We start from the raw sequence: 22,024 nt of genomic DNA, 5'->3' as shown, positions 1-22,024 counted from the left end.
CAGGCCTAGCAGAGAGTAATCCATCTCTCCACCTCCGTCCAACATTTCTACCCTTTGGTCTCGCAGGTGCTCCTCATTTCCATCAGAACCTAGACCATACGCCGCGCTACCTTTGTATCTGTCCCTGACCCATCCTTATCATTTTGCTGGTCATACTCACAGCCAAGATGATGTTCATCACCGCCGCCCTCCTTGCCACCCTTGTTGGCTCCAACAGCGTCCCAGTCAAGAACACAACCAGCTTGGAAACACTCGACGCCAACTCCAACATCACGACAGCCGCAATCTCCACTACCGAATCGCCTAGCATCGTATCCTGCGACAAGTACATAGCCAAAGAAAAAGGCCACAAGTTCCTAAACGATGTGCGTATTCGGCCATGGGCAACAACTTGCTGTGATTTTCGTCCTAGGGCGTATTTTTTTTTTTATTGTTCTTTTCTCTTTCTTGCCCAATAATCATGACTCTCTTCATGCAACATTTCCCCTTGGATTCGTCGCCACACATGACCAGCCGAACAACTGACAACAAAAACCCTCGGTTCATCGACCACATAGTGCTCAGCATTCACCCGCAGGGTCCTCGAATCCGCCGAGGATAGCTTCGACTACCTACTGGAAGCGGGCGCCTGCGATTGGTGGCAAGAAGCTTCATGTGAGTAAAGAAAGCATCCCTCGTGGTCCCCAGCCCCCCCCCCCTCCCCCCTCTCCCCATTAAAGATTCAAACCATCAGTTCCATCACGACACTAAACCCCTCGATCTTATTTTCCTTTCTTTTTTTCTTCTTTTTCAAAAAACCACCAAAAACACAGGCGTGGCTCAGTTCTGTGCCCCCGACCTCATCCCGTGGCAGCTCGACATGTCGCAGGCCTACAACGCCGTCGCGGCCATACGGGACAGGTGCCTCTTCTGGGGCGCCTCCACCGACCAGTACAGGGAGGGCGTGGCCTTTTTCGACGTCTGCGCCGGCACCACCCGTCCCTGCCGCTCTGCCAACGTCACGGTGACCTTTTATGGCTGAGTGGGAAAGTCAAGTTCTGCCAGTGGGTGGCCTGAGTGTTGACATTTGAAGGAAAGCATGCATGATGTTTGGTTGGAGATGGTCGGTGTATGTGACTGGAGTCTTGAAAAAGTGAAGGTATAAAGTGGTGGCGCGTGTGGTCTCACTTTTTATGGGAGAGGCAAAGGGAGAAAGAAAAAAATGGACTGGTTTTGAGATGGTCTGTTTAGTCACTACGAGGAATCAATGTCATGTTTGTCGCTTTCATATCATATCACAATCAAGTGGCGAGTCCCCTGAATAGTCTGCTCAACTTGTGCACATATCAACAGCAATGGGAATCGTAGTGAACGTGAATATCGCTATCATTAAAAGACGTACTACATAAGTTGATTTCATTCAGGGGAAAATAGTACAAGCAAGCAATGGGCTGGTTTGTGACAATTTTCATGTCCACATTTGCCCGTTGCTCCCATGATCACACACTCGCCTTCGAAAGATTTTTCCAATCTTGAAATCTGATTCAAAATCATGCATCATAAACACCATCGGAGTACTGGTAATTCCTCGGCATCTGGCCCCTACCCCCGTTTTCCGCCGCGGGACGCGAGAAGTTGTTCGCCGAGTGCAAGCCCCCAGAGGCGGCATGTGTGCTGTTGACGTAGGGGCTGCTCCCGTAGGCCCTGTTGTCGTAGGGGTTGTGCAGCGGCCGCGGCGGGTTCATGGGCAGGGCGTCATCGTCGCCGTACTTGTTGCGGTAGGCGCCCGTGTCGCCGCTGTGTCCATAGTGGGCCATGCCAGGTTGGTCACCAACGGCAGTCGTCTCGGTTGCGTAGCTGACGCGGGGATCGGCGGCCCTTGGGGGGTCGACGGGCTCACGCATGTCGGCCGGTGTGGCATGAGCTGGGAGGGCATTCGGGTCCTCGGTGTTGGTGGTCTTGGTCGTCCCAGAGCGCTTGAGGAAGCCCAGGAAGCCCTTCTTCTTGCCATAGCCTGAAGTGTAGTCGTTGGCCGGGCTCGGGCCGAAGCGGTTCTCCTTGTGGCGGTGGCGCGCTAGGAAAACTTCAGTTGCAGCGGAGAAGATGAAGAAGAAACTGCCATCTCATGTTAACATCTTCAGGAGAATTTACACTGTGAAAAGGAGTCAACTCACATTGCAACAATAGACACAGCCAAGCATGCACTTTGGAGCTTGCAAACAGTGAAAAATGTCGGGCCTCCATTATCGGAGATCCTGGTGTTGGAGTTGGTTGTTGATCCAAACGGCGTGCCTTCTACACCATTGTTGCAAGACGCAGTGCCGGCCCTGTTCTGCACGGCGACGTAGATGAAAGCCGCAACAAAGGCAACGTCCAGGACAATGGCAAGGAACGCCACAAACTTACGACCGGCGAGACAGCAAAGCAGAACCAGGGCTAGCCCGGAGTACAGGGCGCCGATACCGCTGATGCCCTCGACGGCACGGACCCATGTCGGCGACTCGAGTCTGTTGCTGGCAAACGTTGCCAGGAAGTACGAGAAGATTCCCAGGATGAGACCGGAACAGAGGAACTGCACGCCCCGGTTAAACCACTGCAAGGTCTTCAACGCTATTCCCGCCTTTGCTCCCATCTTGAAGGAGGCGGCCTTAACAATAAGTAGGCTTTTTCTCTAGCCTCAGAAGGGAAGAATCCCTGATTTTTGTTGTTTGACTCGGGGCGGGGGGGAGTCTCGTGACCTGAGAACCCTCGGGTTGTTCGGATGACTTTTGGTGGGAACAACTGTTCACACAACACAAGCTTGCTGGGCCTGTTGATTTTACTAAGTCTAGTGGGCAGGCAAGAGAGGAACCCTATAACTTTTGACAGTATATAGCCCGAGAGCGGGAAAAAGAAACGGTGCGTGCGGGAAGAATGGGCGTACGCGGCAATGACTGTGCCACGTAAAAGTATAGTCGACTGTTTATGTATGATTCTATGCAGTTCGCTTTGACTAGAAACAGACAATTAAGAGATGGGGGCTCGGCAGTAAAAAAAAAAAATAAAAAAAAAATAAAAAAAGTCGTCCCAAGAAGGCTGGTTTGTGTGTTTTAGCACGTGTGAGGTGTGAGGGGGTTGAGGTGGAGGAGAAAGAAGAAAAAATAAAGGGAAGGGATCAAGGTAGTTGTTGGCGCAATTCCCAAAGAGACGGGATGGCTTGACTACATAAACAAAAAGTTCAAGTAAGTACCGGAGGTAGAGTACCGTGAGCGTGCCTAAATTTGGTATGATGTGATGGAAGGCGGGTCATTGAAAGAGCTTGCCACAAGTTGCGGGCTTGTATGAATGAGTAAGGCCAACGATCTTTTGCCTGGGAGGGCGCTTTAACCAACTTTTTTACCTGACAAATGCTGCTTGCTTGGCTAAGTTTTTGCATCACAGTTCTTGGCGGGAACGCCCCACGTTTCCCATTAAGCAACAAGTTACTCTGTGCTTGATTTTGATTGTTCTGTCTTTCACGTGGTTAGCCGCTGCGCCTTTCTTGGAAGGGGGAAGGCAGAATTGGGGAGGCATTGTATGATGAGTTTTGTCCAGGGGTTTTTTTTTTTTTTTTTTTTTTTTTTTTTTTTTGCAAGCACATATCCGATCTGATTGATCCTCGGTATTTGGAGTGATGACGAGCGTTGGTCCGGTTCCGCCACTCGAAAACGAACCGATTTGACATGCACTAAGTGCCGCTGACATCACCTGCATGCCTTGGCAGGGTCGCCGACCCCACTTGGACGTGTTCGGTTAATTGTGGCTGGTGGAGACCACACGTTGGCTATGGTGGCTGAGCTCAGAGGGAGAAGCTTGAACTTGGCTTGTAGTAATGTACAACTTTGTAAATCACGTGGCACCTGTCACTTCCGGTCAGTCTTTGACTACTGCTAGCTGTTGACTCGGATGAACATGACTTCGCATGGGTCAACAACAGTCTTTGACGTAATGTAGGTGTAGGCCAATTAGCTCGGAAAACACAACTCCGTTACTTTGTACCTACATACCTGTCTCTTTGATTTGTCGAGCACGACGTATTCGGATATTCTATATATATATAAATAAAATAAAAAAAGTGACAGGTTTCAATATGCGATGTAATCATCTCCGAAGCAACAAAGCAACTAAATACGTGTGCCTCAATGCTTTATTAAATTGCTTTGTTTTTTTTTTTTTTTTTTGCATTACAGGCCATCGTTGTCTTGTTGTAGTTCTAGAATGAAGGTCGACATATATTCCAGAGCTACGTACACTATTCAGTAGTCACATGAATAGCTGCAGTTTGTCCCAAAGGATGGACAGTCAAGACAAGCAATGGTGACTGCCTTACTGGCTAGTTCAAAAGTCAAGCCGAATTCGGCTGAACGTACAGGAAAAGAGCCAGCGAACCACTAAGTCAAGGAAAGGATGCCAGGGACCAACAGCCCATCAGACTGAATCATTCTGGAAAAGCTAGTATATAGGCCGAAATGGGAAGTATACGTAGTAACATCAGGCAAAGTTTCGTCCCGAGTCTCTTTATAGCAAGAAAATAACTCCATCCCAAATGCTGTGAAACAATTACCAAAATGCCATGAATTGAGCCCCGTCTTCGCAAACGGGAAAAAATTTCCTTTTGATCAAGCCAGGATTGTTCAAAAGCCAAATAAGCCGCTTATCTCCGCTCATCCCGAGTCAGAAATATCAAAATTCTAGCAATGCGAAAGACACCAACACCATCCCCAACATGGCCAAAACCTTGGCCACCGGGGTCCTAACCGTAGCAGCCAAGCTAGGGAACTCTTTCTGCAGCGTGGCCGTGGCACCCTCTCTTGCCGACGTGCAGCTGGCGATGCCGCAGTCATATCCCGACGGGCAGCATCCGGCCACAGGACCCGCGCTGTCCGGGCACAGATACCAGCCGCCGGCGCATGTCTTCCTGTCGTCGCTTCCGCGGTTGGGAGTGGGCAGCGGAACGGCCACGGTCACGCCGTTGGATATGATGGTCGTGGATAGGGGAGGCGCCGGGCAGTTGGTCGTCTGGCAGTCTCGCCCGGTCTGGCAGCAGCCGCCGCCGGCGCGGGCAACGCACGGATAAAAACCCGTCGGGCAATAGTCAGACGGGAAGCCGTCTGAGTTGGTCACGGTCGGCCGCACGGGCGCGTTGCCGTTACCACCGCCGGTTGACGTTGGCGCCGGTGGCAGAGGTGTGCCGCCGTTGGTGTCGGATGGGGAAGCGGTCGTGGATGGTGGAGAGCCCCCGCCGCCTCCTCCACCGATCAACGTTGAAGTTACTGTGGTTGGCGATCCCCCGTTTGGTGGTGTTACAACAACGGTTGTGATGGTGGTCGAAGTCAAAACGCCGCCACCACCACCCCCACCACCACCATCACCCCCACCGTTTCCGGCAGTTGATGTGCTTACCGTGACAGTTGAGCCTCGGGTTCGGGAAGTATAGTCCATACGAACACCTAAATCCACGGGGAAAAAATTAGCCCAATTAGTCCTGTCATTGGTTCCATGACCCCTGAAAGAATCCCAGAGCAGGGAAGTACCTACATCCAACACCCTGGCACACAAACCCCGCTATACAGCACCCGCCGCCTAAAGACGCAGGGCAAGCTGTGTCGCCGGGGGCACAGTTGCTTATGGTCCCGCCACACGTGCTGCCGTTGGCGCAGCAACCCACCGAACCCAGCCCCGTGTCGTCAATCTTGTAGCACGTCTCGGTCTGGCGACAGCAGCGGTCCGGATAGCCAATGTTTGAGCAGCTCGCCGTCCCCGTGGGACAGCCCCATTGCCGACGCTGCAGGCGGGCCAGCGCGGCCGCCGCCCGGCGGTAGAGCGTTTCGTCTTCTGACGGAGATCCCGGGTCGTCGACGTGGATGGGGAAGCTCGGGCTGAAGGCCGGTTCGGGTTGGTGTCGGCGCTGGAGAGCGGACACGGCGGGAAGCTGCTCCTCGGGGAAGGCGACGTAGTGCGGGAAGAACTTCTCGCTCTCGTCGGGGCTCATTTTTCGGATCACCATGGGCTCCAGGGCAGCGGTGGCTAGGTCGAGGAGCAGGAGCAGCGGGACCGGGAGGCCCCGCGTCGCTCCCGGAGGCAGCAGCTTCATATTTTCTTTGTCAATGCCGTTTGACTGCAACGGGTTTAACAGCGGTGGAAAAGAAGCAGCGGGGAAAGGGTCTGGTAGTGGTTAGGATGATTTCCTGAGACACGGCAAGAGCACACGGCACGGCACAGGTGCAAGCGTGGATCGTAGATAAGGTAGATAGACGATTCGACGATTCTAAGCCTACAGCGGTCTCCAAATCAACCCTTCTCAAGCAGAATCAATCAAGCAAACGTAATTTATTGTGTGCTCGGGCGATTGCGACCGTGCATTTGTTTGTCTCGCCGTGGGAAGAAAGAAAAAAAAAAAAAACAATGCACGTAAATAATGACGACGCCGCGCTAATGTTTACTTGGGCAGCCATGGCTTAAGAGGCTTGCGGTGAGACCTGGGGGAGCCTCTTTTTTTCTGCACCTTTGACTGGTGCCTTTTGAGGTGGCTGGGATATGACAAGCAATGACGACGAATAGGCAAGCAAGCGAGGACCTGGGGAATGAATGCCCATGCAGCTTGCTAAAGTGGTTGTCGAGTCAATTTAACTATGATAAAGCTGAAAGTTCCATACAATCCACAATTATCCAGCGCTAGAATCCACAACAACCAGCCACCGATAGACAGCTGGTGCAGCAGTCTGCAGGTGGGGGGTTAACCAGCGAGGGGAATTGGATGCGAGCATGGCTTGATGCATCTGAGAATTGAATAAACGGTTTTTGCCTTACGGAAATAGCCAAGGCAGACAGATTCAGCCATTAAGCCTTGTGTAATTAATAGCCCGATCTTTGTTTAGGCTTACGGTTACGGCGTTCCTTCCCGTCGGTAGGTACCCGTAGGGTAGCTTACCTAGGATGAACAATCGTCCGCCTCTGACGCTGCAATTCTCCTTTACATGTGCCGAAGGTTTTTGATGTTCAGACAAAAAAAGTCCTTATGATCAGCCTTTAAAGTTCCGAAGGGGCGTATAGGAAACTTATTCCTATTTGTCTTTTACCAATGACCCGATTACTACCGGTTGTGATCTACCGTACGTCCCAGTATAGTAATAGTATAGGATAAAATAATTTTTAAGGTGCCTTAGTCACGAACGGCTTTTTTTTTTCTCCCTCGCTGGCAAGCCGTGATAGAAGCTTGTTTCCAATGGAGATACACCGGTGGGAACCCAAATTTGTATCGTGACCACCACCACCCTTCTTGCCTTACTCGTCTTGGATGCCTTTTCTTCAGACCAATATACCCCGCCCTTTCCCACCCACGCGAGGTTTTAAAATCCTTCTTTGTGCTTCTTTGTGTGATCGTCATGGGTATCCCACCTGAGGTGAATGGCGATTTGGCCCTACGATTCGTGGAGGCAAAGTGGGTTTTGGCTACAGTTTCACTGTTTCAGACATGCATCTCAGGCGTGGATAGCCCTTTTTCCTTCTTCTTTTTTTTTTCTTCTTTCCCTCATGCAGTCGCAGGAAATGAGGTGAGTTCGTCGGTGGCAATCTTAACAGTGAATCATATTTTTCGGGAATAGAAGTCTATTCATCTTGTGAACCTATCTAGGAATACACCGTCAAATGCAGCAAACAAATGTTTCGATTCGAGTGAAGCGAGTGACCAAACAAGAAACAGGGAGCTGTTGTTAGCGGATTTTGCGGGCTTAACACTGGTTGGGATGTTTCAAGCAGGGCCAGAATATAATAATAAAACATGAAGAGAAGAAGAAGATGAAGATGAAGAAGAGAAGAAGATGAAGATGAAGAAAAGAAGATGATGAAGAAGAGAAGAAGAAGAAGAAAAAGAGAAGAGAAGATGATGATAATGATGATGATGAAGAGGAGAAGAAGAGGAGAAGAGAATAAGAAAAAAAAGAAGAACAGGGGACAATCAATGTCCAGAACAAAAGCCGGCCTCCAGCTGGATATATCGATGTTGCCCCTTCCAAACAACAACAATGACAACAACGCTTCCTTAGTCATGAGCCTGTCTCACCCCCCAGAAGAAGAAAAAAAAAAGAAAAAAAAAAAAAAAACCACAACGGCTCATCACACTGTGGCGGCACCGGCAGCCTGCAGCGCCCTGCGGAGGAAGGCGACCTGCTCGTTGGCCCTGACGCCATAGGTCAGGTGGGCCGGGGTGATGTTGAGGGTGCCGACGCAGACGAGGTCGCCGGGTTGGCAGATGATGTTAGTCTTCTCCTTGGGGAAGTTCCTGATCTGATTGCGGTCCTGCTGCTTCTGGGTGTCGCCAAACGTGAACGCCGCCTTGATTTGATTCTTTTGCGCCTGTGACAGGTTCTCGACGGCTCGGTGCGTCACTGCTGCGCCCTGCGAGTAGCCGCCCACCACGAGCATCGAGTCCGGGCACTCGGCGTTGGCCTTTGCGATCAGCCGCTTCATCTCGTTGATGCCGGCAGGGTCGGCGCCGCCACGGAGGAAGTTGGTTGCGAGGCCGGCGGCGTCTGTTTGATTACGGGGCACGTAGGTCAGCATATCGACTTTTACTATGCATGATCATATATTCCTTGCCCCCTTTTGACTGGTTCCCTCTTTCTTCCAGGGCACATCAAACTCACAGTCAACGCCCTCAACGGCAACGTTGCCAGCGCCAAAGGCGGCCTTGAGACCGTTTGCGGTGGGTGGACCGCAGACAGTCCCCATGTTGCCGACCTCAGTAGATCCGCGAGCGAAGATCATGATGATCGGCTTGCAGCCACCCCTGGTGAACTCTTTAGCCACGGCCCCGACTCGGCCTCCAAGGATCTGACGGTTCTCAAGGACACCGGTAGGGCTGGCAGAGGCCAGAGTGGCGACCGAGAAGGTAAGAGCGGTTGAGAACTTCATTGTGGATGAGATATAAGAAAAACGATGGCACTTTCAAAGGCTGCAGCTATCACAAGAAGAGAGAAAAGAACAAAAAAAAAAAAAAAAAAAAAAAAAAGGAATGAATGTCTACAATGAAGTGACCAAGCCTCCAGGGCGAGTATGTTGCAGACTTTAGAATAGAACAGAAAAGAGGCGAGAGCAAACTTGGCTGATGAAGATGAAGGCTGATGAGAACCATCCAAGATTATCCAATTAGTCGGGATGACGACGACCTTAAGTACAAAAACATCTGACAGTTCATCACGACTCGTCAACCGATATCACCATGAGTTGACACTCTGCGCAAGCAAACGTCAGTTCAAGATTGGATTGAACCTGTCTGAGGTTCTAACAGATAGCTACTGAGGTTTTTCCAACAGATACCGAGCTGAGGTCATGTCTCCGGGCTTTTTCTCGCAACATCGTCTAGATCAGGTAAGAAGGTCACTGGGCTGCAAGGGGGTGAGGCAGCGGACCTGTCTAACGTGGAGGTGGGCTGGTCGGGATCTTCCCTGGTTGCGCAAAATGGGTGATGCCCCCTCCAGATCCGAGCAGATCCGACCCTTCGCGATTGGGCAGGCGAAAACACGAAACATCCACTATCCAGATGTAGACAACATCCTACCAAGTGTGCCGTATGTTTTTACGCGGTAAATCTTTTCTTTCTTTCTTTTTCTTTCTTTCTTTTAAGCTTGTTCCCTGACCTAGGAGTTAGATTAGTTCTTCAAACATTCCGCGGACCTCGTTTACCTGGAGACCCCTGATTGGGTTTAGGGATTGCCTATATGGGTAGATAGCCAACGTAAGCTTACAAGCGAAGGTTTGTAATATAAACTTTCGAGACTTTTTTTTTTTTCTTTTTTTCTTTTTTTTTTTTTTTTCTCCTCCATTTCGCTTTACCAAGAAGTAAAGACCATCCGTATTAGCGCAGTGTGTCCCCGGCAACAAAATACACTAAAGGCCGAGGTTGTTAGTGTTGTTACTCATGTCAGGCGGGTTATTCGAAATTGCAGGGATGTAGATACCAGCTGAAACGTCAAACAAGCAACCATTACAACAGTGGCGCGGAACGACTTGTGGTTTTTCTGCGAACAGAACGGGTTCAAGGAAGAAAAATTCCAGAGCTTGCGCCAAGTCATCGAGAACAACTTTGCGTGAACCCTGCTTGGCATATGTGCCATTCCGATCGGCCAAGACGGAGAACTTCGGTGTAGGTACCGTGGTTGCATGATCATGTAGTATTCATGTCCCGTTTCTATGTTTTATGATTCGATCGCTACACTGAACGAAATAGGAAATAGAATACAAGGATAGTACAAGGGGTAGAACTGGGTATCAATCCTGAGTATGTAAACATTTGTGATACAATAATGTACAGATGCAATCGTAAGTATTACCAAAATCCCATTTCGTCGCTCTTCTGACTGCCACCGAAAGGCCGTGGGTGCTTCTGCTTCATGACTCCCTTCAGGAAAGCCCCGCAGAGGAGACCGGCGGCGACACTGACATTCAAACTGTCAATGGTATGAGCCCCAGAAGAATTCGGTATCGTTACCGAATGGTGAGACTTGGTTTTGATCATGGTCGGAAGACCTTCGCCCTCGCTGCCGACAACGAGCACACACGGGTCCGTGGCTAACGGGTCGAGATCTTCAATGTCGTAAACGTCCTGCTCGCTCTTCTTCCTCGAACGGGACGGCGCCACCGCCGCGTAGATCTTCCAGCCCGACTCCTTGGAGTTGTGCAGGAAACTAGCGGGGTTATCGCAAGAAAACAGTGGCAGGGTCTCAGACGCCCCTGCAGCTGCCTTGAGCGCCACAGGGGTCAGCGTTGCTGAGTTTCGCTGCGATATGACCACGGCGCTCACGCCGAGAAAGCTGGCCGTGCGCAGAATGCTCCCGAGATTCCCGGGATCCAGAATGCGATCCAGAAGCAGCACAAGCGGTTGATATTTGCCTCCCTCTGTCTCGACAAAATTGCTGCATCCATTTATTGCCAGGTCTTCCGCAGTCTGGTGGCCTAGCGAAACCTCGAAGCCAGGTCTCGATACCTCCTCAGATACGGACCCAAGAGCCTCGATTGGTGGCTGCGGAACGGGCGATGCTTCCAGGACGAAGTTATTGTGTGGCCGACCCTCACTCATCTTGCTCATCAGCCTTTGGTGTCCCTCGTCGAGTTTGGTGATTCTGACGCCCCTCTTCTGAGCCAATTTCTCTATGACCATATCGTTGGGATTCCGACTGCGGTTCAAACCATCATAAATATACAAATGATAAAGTTTCCTTCTTGACGACCTCAGCGTCTCTTCGACCACCGACCTCCCGTACAGGAATTGAGATGCTGCAGTCGTGTATGGTATCGAAGTCACGGTTGGGTCTAGTCGATCGTCGTACCCCCTGCTAGAGGTATACGAAGATGGTCTTGTGTAGTTGTTGGTTCTGAAGTCCGAAGACTCCTCCGACCAACGTTTTGGCTCAGTTCGCTTGTGATCGTCACTTCGAGGACGTTCTGTATCATAACTATTCTCGTTCCCGCTCCGGAAGTTGGCCATCCTGCTCTCAGGTTCGCGCAATTTTTCAGGCTGGCGGAATGAAACCTCCTCATCTCTGAGGGGCCGCGAAGCTGCCTTCACAAAGTCGCTGCTTTCATCTGAGCGCCCTGAAGACGCCCGGGTGAACGTACTAGCGACTGGCCTACTCCTCCTCTGGGGCTCTGACCCAAAGGCAGACTTGCGTGTCCTTGATTTCCTGCCCATGCTTTGCGCAGCGGAAGCCCTCTCCAAATTGTCCCAAATATCGCCAGGCGAGGCGGCCGAGTTAGATTTCTTTCCAGGTAATGCGGCCATGTCATTTCGTAGCTGGCCACTCTTGACCTGATAAACCAGGCTCTTCTTCCCAAAGTCGTTGTTCGGATCATTGAATCGTGCCGCCCGTGTCATCGGCTTGTGTTTGCGAGGCTTCGATATATCCTTCTTGCCCTTCCGGATCTTGAAAGTCGGAGGCGGCTTGTCATCGTTCGCGCGACGTCCTCGGCCTCCTTGACTCCTCTTGGTAAGAGAAGCAGAGGTGAGACTTGATCTGTTGAAGCCCTGTGGTCTGGCTTTCTCGGATCGGCGAAGGCCATCGTGTATTGCCGAGAAGGAAGACGCGTGTCGCGTTTGCAATGGCTGAACCCATTCGCACCTTGAGATGGATCTCAGCGTGCGCAAGCCAGAAATGCGCGCAAGCCTACTTTGCATCATCGCATCGGATGCTAATGCTGCGTCCCGATCAAGGAACCGCAATGTGACTAGAATACGCTGGGCTCGGCTGTGAAGGACGATGCTTTGTATTTGCTTGTTGCTTCGTCTTCAAGTATGTGACCCCTGAAAAAAAACATGAACTGACAACTCACCCTATTGATTTTCCAGGCGAAGCCGCTGCAGGTACCCATAGGTAGGACAAAAAAAGAAAAAAAAAAAAAAAAAAAGCAGGGGTCCTTATCCTTATCATTTTCGAAATCAGAATAAAAATAGGTTTGAATCAACGGAATAGGCTACAAGCCCCACAAGAAGTCCTCCATTCCCCACCAGAAATGCCCATATTGCCCCACTACATTACATAAATTGAAATCCAAGTTGAACGCGCTAAACTTTGTCCACCAAACGTGTGGCGCTTTACGCGACTGAACTTCATCCAGTAACGCTCAACAACAACACCATTGCAAAGCTCGGATCTGCTCTGCTGTAAACAAGCAATTAGCAATACGCAGCGCGCATCAACTTTGCTACATCAGCATATAGCCTCTACCTGTCATGGGTATCCGCCATCATCCAATATCTTAGCCTGAGAGTTTAGCCCGCCATGGCCGATCTTGAACAAGCCATCGAGGCGTCCCCAGGCTTATTCGATTCCGAATCTGAATTCGAGGGCTTCGAGCCAGCCAAGCCCAGTCCGACGAGAATAGAAGAAAAGCCCTCAAATGCGCCCGTTGCGAGCAACAAGAATGGAGTTGCCGACGCCGAAACCACAGCTGAGGGACTTCTCCGGGCGCTGCAGGACGATGTTGAGATGGACGATGTGTCCCTTCCGAGTGACTACCCCAACTCGGGCAGTTTGATGCAGGAGATTGCCAATTCCCAAAAGAGTCGCGATGAAGACGACAAAGGCAACGAGGATGGTGGGGACTACATCTACGAGCAGAGCGACAGCGAGCACCAGTCGGAGTCTGGCCGGGGCATTGACGGCGATAGCAGTAGAGGTAGCAGCAGTGCCATTAACAAGGCAAACAGCAGCGCCGGTCGCAACAGTCAGGGTACAAGCGGTAACCATGAACGGCTTCAGGTTTTGATCCCTCCATTCACGGGGTTCAAGTATGAAGAATATCATATGGCCCCGCCGAGCCAGTACGTGAAAGCTGTAAAGAAAGATCTGGGGGTTGGGTTATTCAAAATTGAGTATGATGATGGTCGAACCGAAAATGTGAGTGCTATGCTTCTATTTGCGTCGCTTGTTTGCCTTCGGTTTGAGTTTCATGCAGTCTATAAATTGGAAAACAGGCAGGCTCAACCTTACCTTCCCTTGTTCGCCTACATTTTACCTTACTTCACAATCCCGACCACCACTTTCATCAACCATCTTCATACCCTGTTTTTCATTCTACAACTTTATCGATTTTCAACTTTGCGTTTTTGTTCAAACTGGCTTTCCTTGATCGCATTTGGATCATCCACTCCTCTCGCCAGTAGCCTGGTTTGTTGCGTTACATGCGCCCAGTCGTCGTTTCACTTTGCGCTCACAGTCGCCGAAACCAACGCTTTACTTATTCAATAGCTAACAACCCCAAAGTTGTCCTACCAAGAACTCTGCAATCTTGAGAACGGTCGCATGGCGTTAAGTCGTTTTCGCGATCCAGATGATATGGATGACGTCTACGAACACCGCAGGTCCAAACGGCTGAAAGTCAGACATGGCTTGGATTACGGCAGTACCACGTATCAGGACAACGAGCCGGCAGACGACCACGACGATGATAATGATGATGACGTGCTCAAACGCCGTCGAAGTCAGAGACACCGCGCTTCGAACAGAATCTCCTCCAGAGTCTCTACGCGCCAATCCACGAGGCGCACGACGGTCACTGGCTGGTCATCGACCTCCTTTGTGCGTTCCACTGATTCTAGGCGCACCCTAAGAACCAAAACCCGGGAAGCCACCCGGCGGAGTCGAGCACAAGATGCCCAAGATTCCGATGTAGACGAGCTCGCCAAAAGCGACAGCGACTACCCTGTCGTTGTTTCGGATGTGTCAGCTGTCAAGCCGAAAAAGAAACGGGGACGACCTCCTCGCCGCAGCTTCCGTGAGGCCTCGATCGAGTTCGAAACTAGACGGTCCGGTCGGACTAACAAGACAACAAAATCCATGGATGTGAGGGGCTTGGGTGACGACGACGAAGAATCTTTTTACGTCGAAGATAAGCAGGGTGCGCCCAAGGTCATCAGCATCAAGGAAGTATTCAAACCGGTTCAAGACGAAAAGTTCAAAGCGGTGCACTCAACCATGTGCGACACGTGTGGACAGGTGGGCCATAACGCCCACAAAGGAATCCTGATACCTTGTCAAGGATGCTCGTTTGCCTACCATAAAACATGCCTTGGCTATCGTGCTGGCAGAGAGCATCGCGCCACCAAAGTCGGCCCAGGCGATTTCGTATTACAATGTCGCTTTTGCATTGGATTTTACCGGAAAAGAGACGGTGCCCCTCACCATGACAAATGTCAGGGCTGCAAGCAAGAAGGGAAAGCCTGCAAAGAGTTCTCTCCCAAGCTCACGGCTAGAGCAGAAGAGAAGATCCGCATGGCCAACAATGGAGAGGATCCCGTCACGCCGGTTCCAACTAATCTTATCAACAACGCAGAAGTGGTTCTGTTTCGCTGTGCTAAGTGCAAACGGGCGTACCACTACGAGCACTTGCCTCGCGTGGACAAGCGTCCCGAGGACCCCAACGACACGGAGGCTATCCGTGCCAACCGCCTTGCCGAATATACCATCGACCACAAATGCAGAGAATGCCTCGATATCACCGACAAAATCGAAGCTTTGGTGGCATGGCGGCCCGCTGACATGGAGCGTCATGAAGATCAGTCCTTTAGCTCTCTAAGCGACGACGACAAGGAGTACTTGGTAAAATGGGCGACTAAATCCCATGCCCACTGCACGTGGTTGCCGGGAGCCTGGATATATGGGGTTGTCAGCGGAGCGATGCGAGCATCGTTTGCCAAGCGCAATGACGGCGACGCGCCTCCTCCTGCGGCCGATAAAGATGCTGCTATTCCTGACGAATGGCTGATGCCAGACATCATTTTGGCTGTCAGGTACCAAAACGGCTCTGACAGCAGCTACTCAAAACAGGATGCTTTGGCCAAGATGGCCAAAGTCAAGCAGATAAGGGTCAAGTTTCAAGGACTCCCATACACGGACACTGTTTGGGATGCCCCGCCGCCTAAAAATAAGCCCAAGCTGTGGAACGCCTTCAAAGAAGCGTATTGCGAATGGGTAGCTGGCAAACATTTCGAGTATGTGGGCAACAGTACCATGCTCGCACGCATGAAGCAGTGGCGGGCTCTCGATCCTTACCCTGCCCTCCAAAAACAGCCCGAGGGCTTGGCTCCAGGCTGCAAGCTAATGGGTTACCAAGTAGAGGGTGTCGACTGGCTTGTGTGGAACTACTACAAGCTGAGGAGTTGTGTGCTCGCCGACGAAATGGGCCTCGGCAAAACCATTCAGATCTGTGCTTTCATGGCGGCGCTTGCGCTGAATCAGCCCAAATGCTGGCCGTTCCTGGTCGTTGTTCCCAATTCGACATGCCCCAATTGGCGACGAGAAATCAAGCAATGGGTACCGGATCTGCGAGTAGTCTGTTACCACGGAGGAAAAGTACCTCAGGACCTCGCTCTCAGGAACGAATTGTTTCCGGATGGGATGGATAACATGAAGGCTCATGTGGTCGTCATGTCATACGATTCGGCTTCTGACGTGTCAACTCGGACCTACTTCAGGAACGTCCATTGGAAAGCCCTAGTGGTCGATGAGGGTCAACGACTGAAAAACGACCAAAACCTACTCTATCTCGCGCTGAGGGCCATGAAAATCCCTTTCCGTATACTGCTTACGGGAACACCACTGCAAAACAACAAAAGGGAACTGTTCAACCTGATCCAGTTTATCGACAGCAGCAAGAACGCAGCCAAGTTGGATGAGAGGTTCGCGGAACTGACCAAAGAAAACATCCCTCAACTGCATGATGAAATCAAGCCATACTTCTTGCGACGCACCAAAGCTGAAGTTCTCAAGTTCCTGCCGCCCATGGGACAGGTGATCGTTCCGGTCACCATGTCAATTGTTCAGGAAAAACTGTGCAAGTCTATAATGACCAAAAGCCCACTACTGATCCAGGCCATTTTCGCAAAAAACAAGATGGGCATCAAGGAGCGAGGCTCGCTCAACAACATTCTGATGCAGCTACGCAAATGTCTTTGCCATCCTTTTGTCTACAGCCGCGATGTCGAAGATACTACTCTCGACCCTGAAACGATGCAGCGCAACCTGATCGAAGCATCTCCAAAGCTTGTCCTGCTCAGTCGAATGCTTCCCAAGCTTAAAGAAAAGGGGCATCGGGTCCTGCTCTTCAGTCAATTTCTCAATCAGCTGGACATCATTGAGGATTTTCTTGCCGGTCTAGGCTTCCTGTACCAGCGTCTCGACGGAAGCATGAGTAGTTTGGAGAAACAGAAGCGGATTGACGAATTCAATGCTCCAGGCTCCGAGCTTTTCGCGTTCCTGCTGTCCACTCGTGCTGGCGGAGTTGGCATCAACCTGGCTACGGCCGATACCGTGATCATCATGGACCCGGATTTCAATCCGCATCAGGACCTGCAGGCGTTGTCTCGCGCCCATCGAATCGGACAAACGAACAAAGTTTTGTGCTTCCAACTGATGACAAAAGGGTCCGTTGAGGAGAAGATTATGCAAATCGGTCGCAAGAAGATGGCGTTGGATCACGTACTGATCGAGACCATGGACGACGAGGAGGTGGTGCCCGATGATTTGGAGTCGATTCTGAAGCACGGCGCTGAGCAACTGTTTAATGATGACAATGAAAAAGAGGTCATCAAGTACGATGACAACTCGATCGAAAAGCTGCTCGACCGTTCGCACCTCGTCAACCCCGAGCTCAATGACAAAGAGAAGCGCGATCGCGAGTTCACATTGGCTCGCGTATGGCAAAACGACAAAGGAGCGTTGGCAGACGACCTTGATGTTGCGGAAACCGGCGCTGATGTGATGGGCTCAAGCGCATGGCATGAGATCATACGAGAGCGTGAGCTGTTGGCCCAACGCGAGGCCGAAAAGAACGCCCAGGTGTACGGTCGTGGCGGTCGTAGACGTCAGGTGAGGCAAAACCAGCTCGTTTCTCTGTTGATGCAATGAATGACTAACGATTGTGTGTGTTTTCTTTTATTAGAATGTCAAGTATACGATGAATGAGAACGAAGGCCAAAAGAGCGAATCTGAGAAGGATGAGGATTTCGTGGCCAACGAAGAGGGATCAGCTGGCGGAAGCGATGCGAGCAGCGACGAGGAACTCGATAGGAATGAAAATCCCATTCTCAAAGGTACGCCAGCAAGGAAAAGGCGCAGACAGAGAGCGTCTTCGGTCAAAACCCCAGTCAAGACCCTGGCAAAAACTCCAGTGAAGACACCGTTCAAGTCTCCGGCAAAATTGCTAGCTCCGCAAACACCACAGATCAAAACGCCCAAATCCCCGCCCGAGACGCTCAAAAGGCGAGGGCTTAGCAAGGCCAGCGGTCCACCGGCAGCATCCAAGGCGAGCGCTGCCGAGGACTCGGTAGCTGTATCAACCACAGCCGGAGTTCATGAGCCCGACGCAAGCGCGGCGGACTTTGAAACTCCTCCTTCTACTGACGTCTTCACCCCTGTTAAATTGGCCTCTAAGCATACTAACAAAAACACAAACCAGAAATCTCCAACCCACCAGCTCAACAGCTCCCTCCTGACCCCAGACGCATCTCCACTACGGCCGTTCCCATACCCGATTACATCTCCCGGCACATCAACGGTGCTCCCCAACCGCAGAGAAGAGCTAGCGCCCCCGGAATACAAATGGAACTCTCGAACCGACCTGTCCAGCAGCCATTACCCTCCCTTGGACAGCCACAGTTCTGTTCTCAAACCCCGGGAGGGCTCAACGGGACCGCCGGGCCAATAACAACAATACAGCAGCCATTACCCTCCCTTGGACAGCCACAGTTCTGTTCCCAAATCCCGGGAGGGCTCAACGGGACCGCCGGGCCAATATCAACAATACAGCAGCCAGTTGTTGAGGCAGGTTTAAGAAGGCTCTGTGACAACTGCTGTCTGCCGCATCACCCGCAAGCACGGTGCCCTATTGATACGACATGCGAATTGTCGCTCAGGCTTACCATTGACGCTTTACGTACTTCGACTAGTCAGGACAAGGTGCATATAAGGAATGCACTACAGGAGAAGCTTAGGCATCTCAGAGCTTTCCACGCCGCACAGGCTGTACAAGCTGTTCCTGATGTTGGAGGCGAGAAGGCATGATTGCATTGCGTTTTAATCACCTAGACTCATCGATGACTTTGACACTTCTACCGACAATTCAGGGATGCTTTTCTTTGGCAGCATAGAGTGGCTGCTTGTGCATTAGACTTTGACCTTGGGGACATGTTGTCAAAAGTTATGCTTTGCAAAGCTCTGATTTTGCGCCTGTCTTGCCATTTTCCTTTTTTTTTTCCCCCTTTGTTTTAATTTTGCTCTGAAGCAAGCGAGCATTGCCTGCATAGGATAGAGACAATGATGCGCAAGCCTTTTTTTTTTTTTTTTTTAAGACTTAGTTAGCTTGTCTCCACCTGGATATCGGTCCAGACAAGGCGGGACAGAGGCAGAGAGGCGTTGGGTTGTTAACAAAAAGATCATAATGGAGATTAAAGATGCATAGGCTTTTGGACTCGGCAAAAAGAAACGCGCTGCTCACATAGATAGAGATAATCGATTAACCTACATCATTCCAATACAGTTCTAGTGCAGCAAAAAGCATCGTGGGTGAAAAGTAACACCTGGAAGATGCGTGATGTGACATGTCTGAGTACGTGCTGCTGATGTGTGGCTCCATGACGAATCATATAAGAAGCAAAAAGGACGGCCCATGCAGCCACACCTTTAGATTTAAGAACCGCCCTACATCACAAAACCCTGTCAAGTTCAGATGGCATGATCGATCAGTTGTCTACTTGAGATGGTTCAGGGGAGCTGAACTACATGGGGGGAATGGGGAAAAAAAAAAAGCAGACATGTCAGACAGGAGAAAATAAAAAGAGAGAGAGAAATCTTACGTCGCTTCCGTCACGTCAAAGTAGTAGTAAGTTTACTGTGCAAATTATTGAGACGAACAAAATGTGGCGGGAGCCGGTCACCAAGAGCCCAACTAAGGGATTAAAAAAAAAAAAAAATCAGACGGCGCAGGGCAAGTCAACTAGCTTTCCCAGCTGGCACGCCGTCGTCCTCGCTCCATTACCTCCGGGAGGGGAATCTAGATCCTGACAGGTACGGGGGAGGAGGGCGTTGGGTAGTTTGGGTGATGGACCAGTCGACGGACCGAGACTGGTTTTTTTTTTTTTTTTTTTTTTGCGCGAGGGGGAGATAATTCCGCCTCTCGATAGTCGGTGTCCCTTTTTTTGTCCCATTTGTCGTCGTATAGATGTGAGGTAAGCTTGCACATTTGATTTCGAGAAACCCCCCCAAAGAGACGTCAAGATCATCAGGTTAGGATTCCGGAGAACTCGGAACGGAACGGCTCAGAGGCTCTGGGAGGGTGACGGGCAGCATGATGTTGCGTTTCGACAAATATTAACCTTTTTTTTTTTTTTTTTGTTCTTGTTCTTGTACCTGCTTCTCACCACCCTCTTGCAGACGCCCAAGACACTTTTGCTGGCTGACAGGAGCGCCCCCGATCCCATGCGAGGCCCCGGCATGCATAAGGAAGAACAAGAAAAGTAACCATTTTCACCGAGGGGAGCAAGGACGGAACATGATGCGACTATAGGGAAATGTGTGAGCAGATGGTGGGGCCAGAAAGCTTTGTTTGACTTTTTTTTTGTTCGGAAAGGCTTTCCCTTCTGTGTTGGGATGGGATACGAAAAAGTGTTGCTCTTTAGGTTATATACTTTTGTCAGAATAGAGAAAACACAAAAGGTGGTTTTCTTTGGCTGGTGCAACATTGACTTTTTCGTTTTCCCAAGATTTTTTTTGTATTTTTTGTTGATTTTGTTTTTTTGATTTCTCAAAAAGGAGACCGCAACACACGTAAAAAGACCAAAGGGGATCCTCTCTGCGCGGGAAAGCAGCTCTTTTTGAGCCCCAAGAGAAGAGTTTCCAACCACACAAAAGAAACAGTTTTCCGCTCATGTCGAAAAACCACCCTCCAAACAAGGTACCCTATTTCCCTGATTTGCATGCGCGTGGCCGTTTCTGCGCCCTTTGTAAAGTCAAAAAAGTACAAAACTCCATAGTGCGATGCAACAATTGTGGTTGTCAAGCCAAATCAAGCCCAAAGCTGAAATGTCGTAATCTTCGTCACACTCTCCCCTCCTTCCCCATCATCGTCGATTTTTGTTCTGCGGCGGCCTGGTTCACACCATGGCTTGATGGACTAGCATGGTTTGGTGACTACCGACGGCGATGAGGCCGTTTATATGCGGTGGGAAATTTACAGGAGGGCGGCGAAGCCGACGAGACCGGCAAGACCGGCGCCGGAGAGGGCGACCTTGGCGGCACCAGCGGTGGGGACCGAGGGGGGCTTGGAGACGGTGGCAGAGCCAGTGCCGACGGGGACGGGGACACCGCCGGTCTTGGTGGGGACAACCGGGGGAGGGGCGGCGGTGGTACCGTTGCAGGTCTTGCAGTCGACGACCTTGGAGGTGTAGACGGGCTTGGTGACGGTGCAGCCGGTAGGGCAGTCGGTGATGGTCAGGGTGGTGGCCTGGAGGGAGTCGGGTTAGCAAGGTGTTGCGTGCACATGACTAGCAAATGTCAGGGGATCGCGGGGACCTGGAGATCACGTCGCATCCCTATTCTCCACCCGGCGCGACAGAGAAAAGCACATACCGAGGTGATGGTGTAGGTCTTGCCACCAGCGGTGATCTGAGTGGCAACAGGGCAGTAGGTGGTCAGGGCAGTGACGACCTCAGTGACGTAGACCTGGGTGCCGTTGTTGAAGGCGGAGGCCGAAACGCCGGCAGCGGCGAAGGCAAGGACAGCGGCGACGGAGAACTGCATTTTGACTGATTTAAGGTCGTTGAAAAAAAGGAGTGTGGGTATTATTAAAAACTCTTAAAAAGGAGCTTGAGGATTATAGTCTGAAAGACTTGGTGGTTTTGTTTGGTTCGTGGATAACGAGTGAAATTGACTAAAAAGTCAGGGTGTATTAGGCTTCGAACGAGCGTGTGTGGGTGAGGAGAGAAAGGAGGAAGAGAGAGAAGAGCGTAGGTGAGCGACCAATTTCTTATATGCAAAAAAGGCTCAAACTAGTTCCCGCCCACTTCCTACTCCCAGGGAGGTGTCAATCGTCAGCTTAGGCCCCAAAAAAAAAAAAAATATGGGCGACCAGGGGTGGATGGATGGATGGGCTTGACGGGTCTTTGGTCGGTTGACACCCACCGTGGGCCGGACGCGATGCTTACAGCAAACCCAGCATCTGGTAGCGCGTGGTAAGAGGGGGGCGGGCGGGCGAGCGGGTGGTCGACCGACAAGGATTCAACGCCCAGAGGGGGAGCGAATAGAGGCGCCACCCACCCAACCCGCACACAAAAAAATACAAGTGACCCCCCAGAGCCCAGGAAACACTGTGACCTGGACCCGGCGGGATGTCATCTCAGGACCCAGTTTCCCCTGGTGGGCTTGAGGAGACTCATCTCGGGCAGGCGTCAAATCACAAAGCTGGCCTGGGCTAATCCTCCCCGAGTAGGGCGTTTCCTGGGCGGGCGGCTTCGGCAAAGCGTTAAAGATTGTTCGAA

General features: G+C 51.1%; 7 protein-coding genes across 7 annotated transcripts; 2 read left to right on the top strand and 5 right to left on the bottom strand.

Moving 5' to 3' along the window:
• Positions 1-167: 167 nt before the first annotated feature.
• On the top strand, positions 168-1,021 carry PpBr36_08413 (uncharacterized protein; the record flags this gene model as incomplete). The annotated part of the gene is made up of 3 exons (XM_029895544.1): positions 168-365; positions 558-654; positions 813-1,021. 3 exons carry the CDS (start codon positions 168-170, stop codon positions 1,019-1,021), a joined length of 504 nt encoding a protein of 167 aa, XP_029747751.1.
• Positions 1,022-1,529: 508 nt separating this feature from the next.
• On the bottom strand, positions 1,530-2,611 carry PpBr36_08412 (uncharacterized protein; the record flags this gene model as incomplete). Its single annotated transcript, XM_029895543.1, has 2 exons — positions 1,530-2,094; positions 2,154-2,611. The coding sequence occupies 2 exons, from the start codon at positions 2,609-2,611 to the stop codon at positions 1,530-1,532; spliced, it is 1,023 nt and encodes a 340-aa protein (XP_029746768.1).
• A 2,069-nt stretch (positions 2,612-4,680) lies between these two features.
• On the bottom strand, positions 4,681-6,091 carry PpBr36_08411 (uncharacterized protein; the record flags this gene model as incomplete). The annotated part of the gene is made up of 2 exons (XM_029895542.1): positions 4,681-5,447; positions 5,536-6,091. 2 exons carry the CDS (start codon positions 6,089-6,091, stop codon positions 4,681-4,683), a joined length of 1,323 nt encoding a protein of 440 aa, XP_029746766.1.
• Positions 6,092-8,112: 2,021 nt separating this feature from the next.
• On the bottom strand, positions 8,113-8,910 carry PpBr36_08410 (uncharacterized protein; the record flags this gene model as incomplete). Its single annotated transcript, XM_029895541.1, has 2 exons — positions 8,113-8,528; positions 8,643-8,910. The coding sequence occupies 2 exons, from the start codon at positions 8,908-8,910 to the stop codon at positions 8,113-8,115; spliced, it is 684 nt and encodes a 227-aa protein (XP_029746767.1).
• A 1,414-nt stretch (positions 8,911-10,324) lies between these two features.
• On the bottom strand, positions 10,325-12,172 carry PpBr36_08409 (uncharacterized protein; the record flags this gene model as incomplete). Its single annotated transcript, XM_029895540.1, has 1 exon — positions 10,325-12,172. One exon carries the CDS (start codon positions 12,170-12,172, stop codon positions 10,325-10,327), a length of 1,848 nt encoding a protein of 615 aa, XP_029747761.1.
• A 601-nt stretch (positions 12,173-12,773) lies between these two features.
• Positions 12,774-18,198, top strand: PpBr36_08408 (uncharacterized protein; the record flags this gene model as incomplete). Its single annotated transcript, XM_029895539.1, has 3 exons — positions 12,774-13,391; positions 13,758-17,360; positions 17,434-18,198. The coding sequence occupies 3 exons, from the start codon at positions 12,774-12,776 to the stop codon at positions 18,196-18,198; spliced, it is 4,986 nt and encodes a 1,661-aa protein (XP_029747760.1).
• A 2,520-nt stretch (positions 18,199-20,718) lies between these two features.
• PpBr36_08407 (uncharacterized protein) lies at positions 20,719-21,287 on the bottom strand (the record flags this gene model as incomplete). Its single annotated transcript, XM_029895538.1, has 2 exons — positions 20,719-20,991; positions 21,117-21,287. The coding sequence occupies 2 exons, from the start codon at positions 21,285-21,287 to the stop codon at positions 20,719-20,721; spliced, it is 444 nt and encodes a 147-aa protein (XP_029747766.1).
• Positions 21,288-22,024: the final 737 nt, after the last annotated feature.

The sequence above is a fragment of the Pyricularia pennisetigena genome, chromosome 5 (genome assembly GCF_004337985.1).
Source record: "Pyricularia pennisetigena strain Br36 chromosome 5, whole genome shotgun sequence".
Taxonomy (NCBI): domain Eukaryota; kingdom Fungi; phylum Ascomycota; class Sordariomycetes; order Magnaporthales; family Pyriculariaceae; genus Pyricularia; species Pyricularia pennisetigena.
Note: the sequence above shows the minus strand (reverse complement) of the source record. Positions and strands in the feature narration are given on the sequence as shown.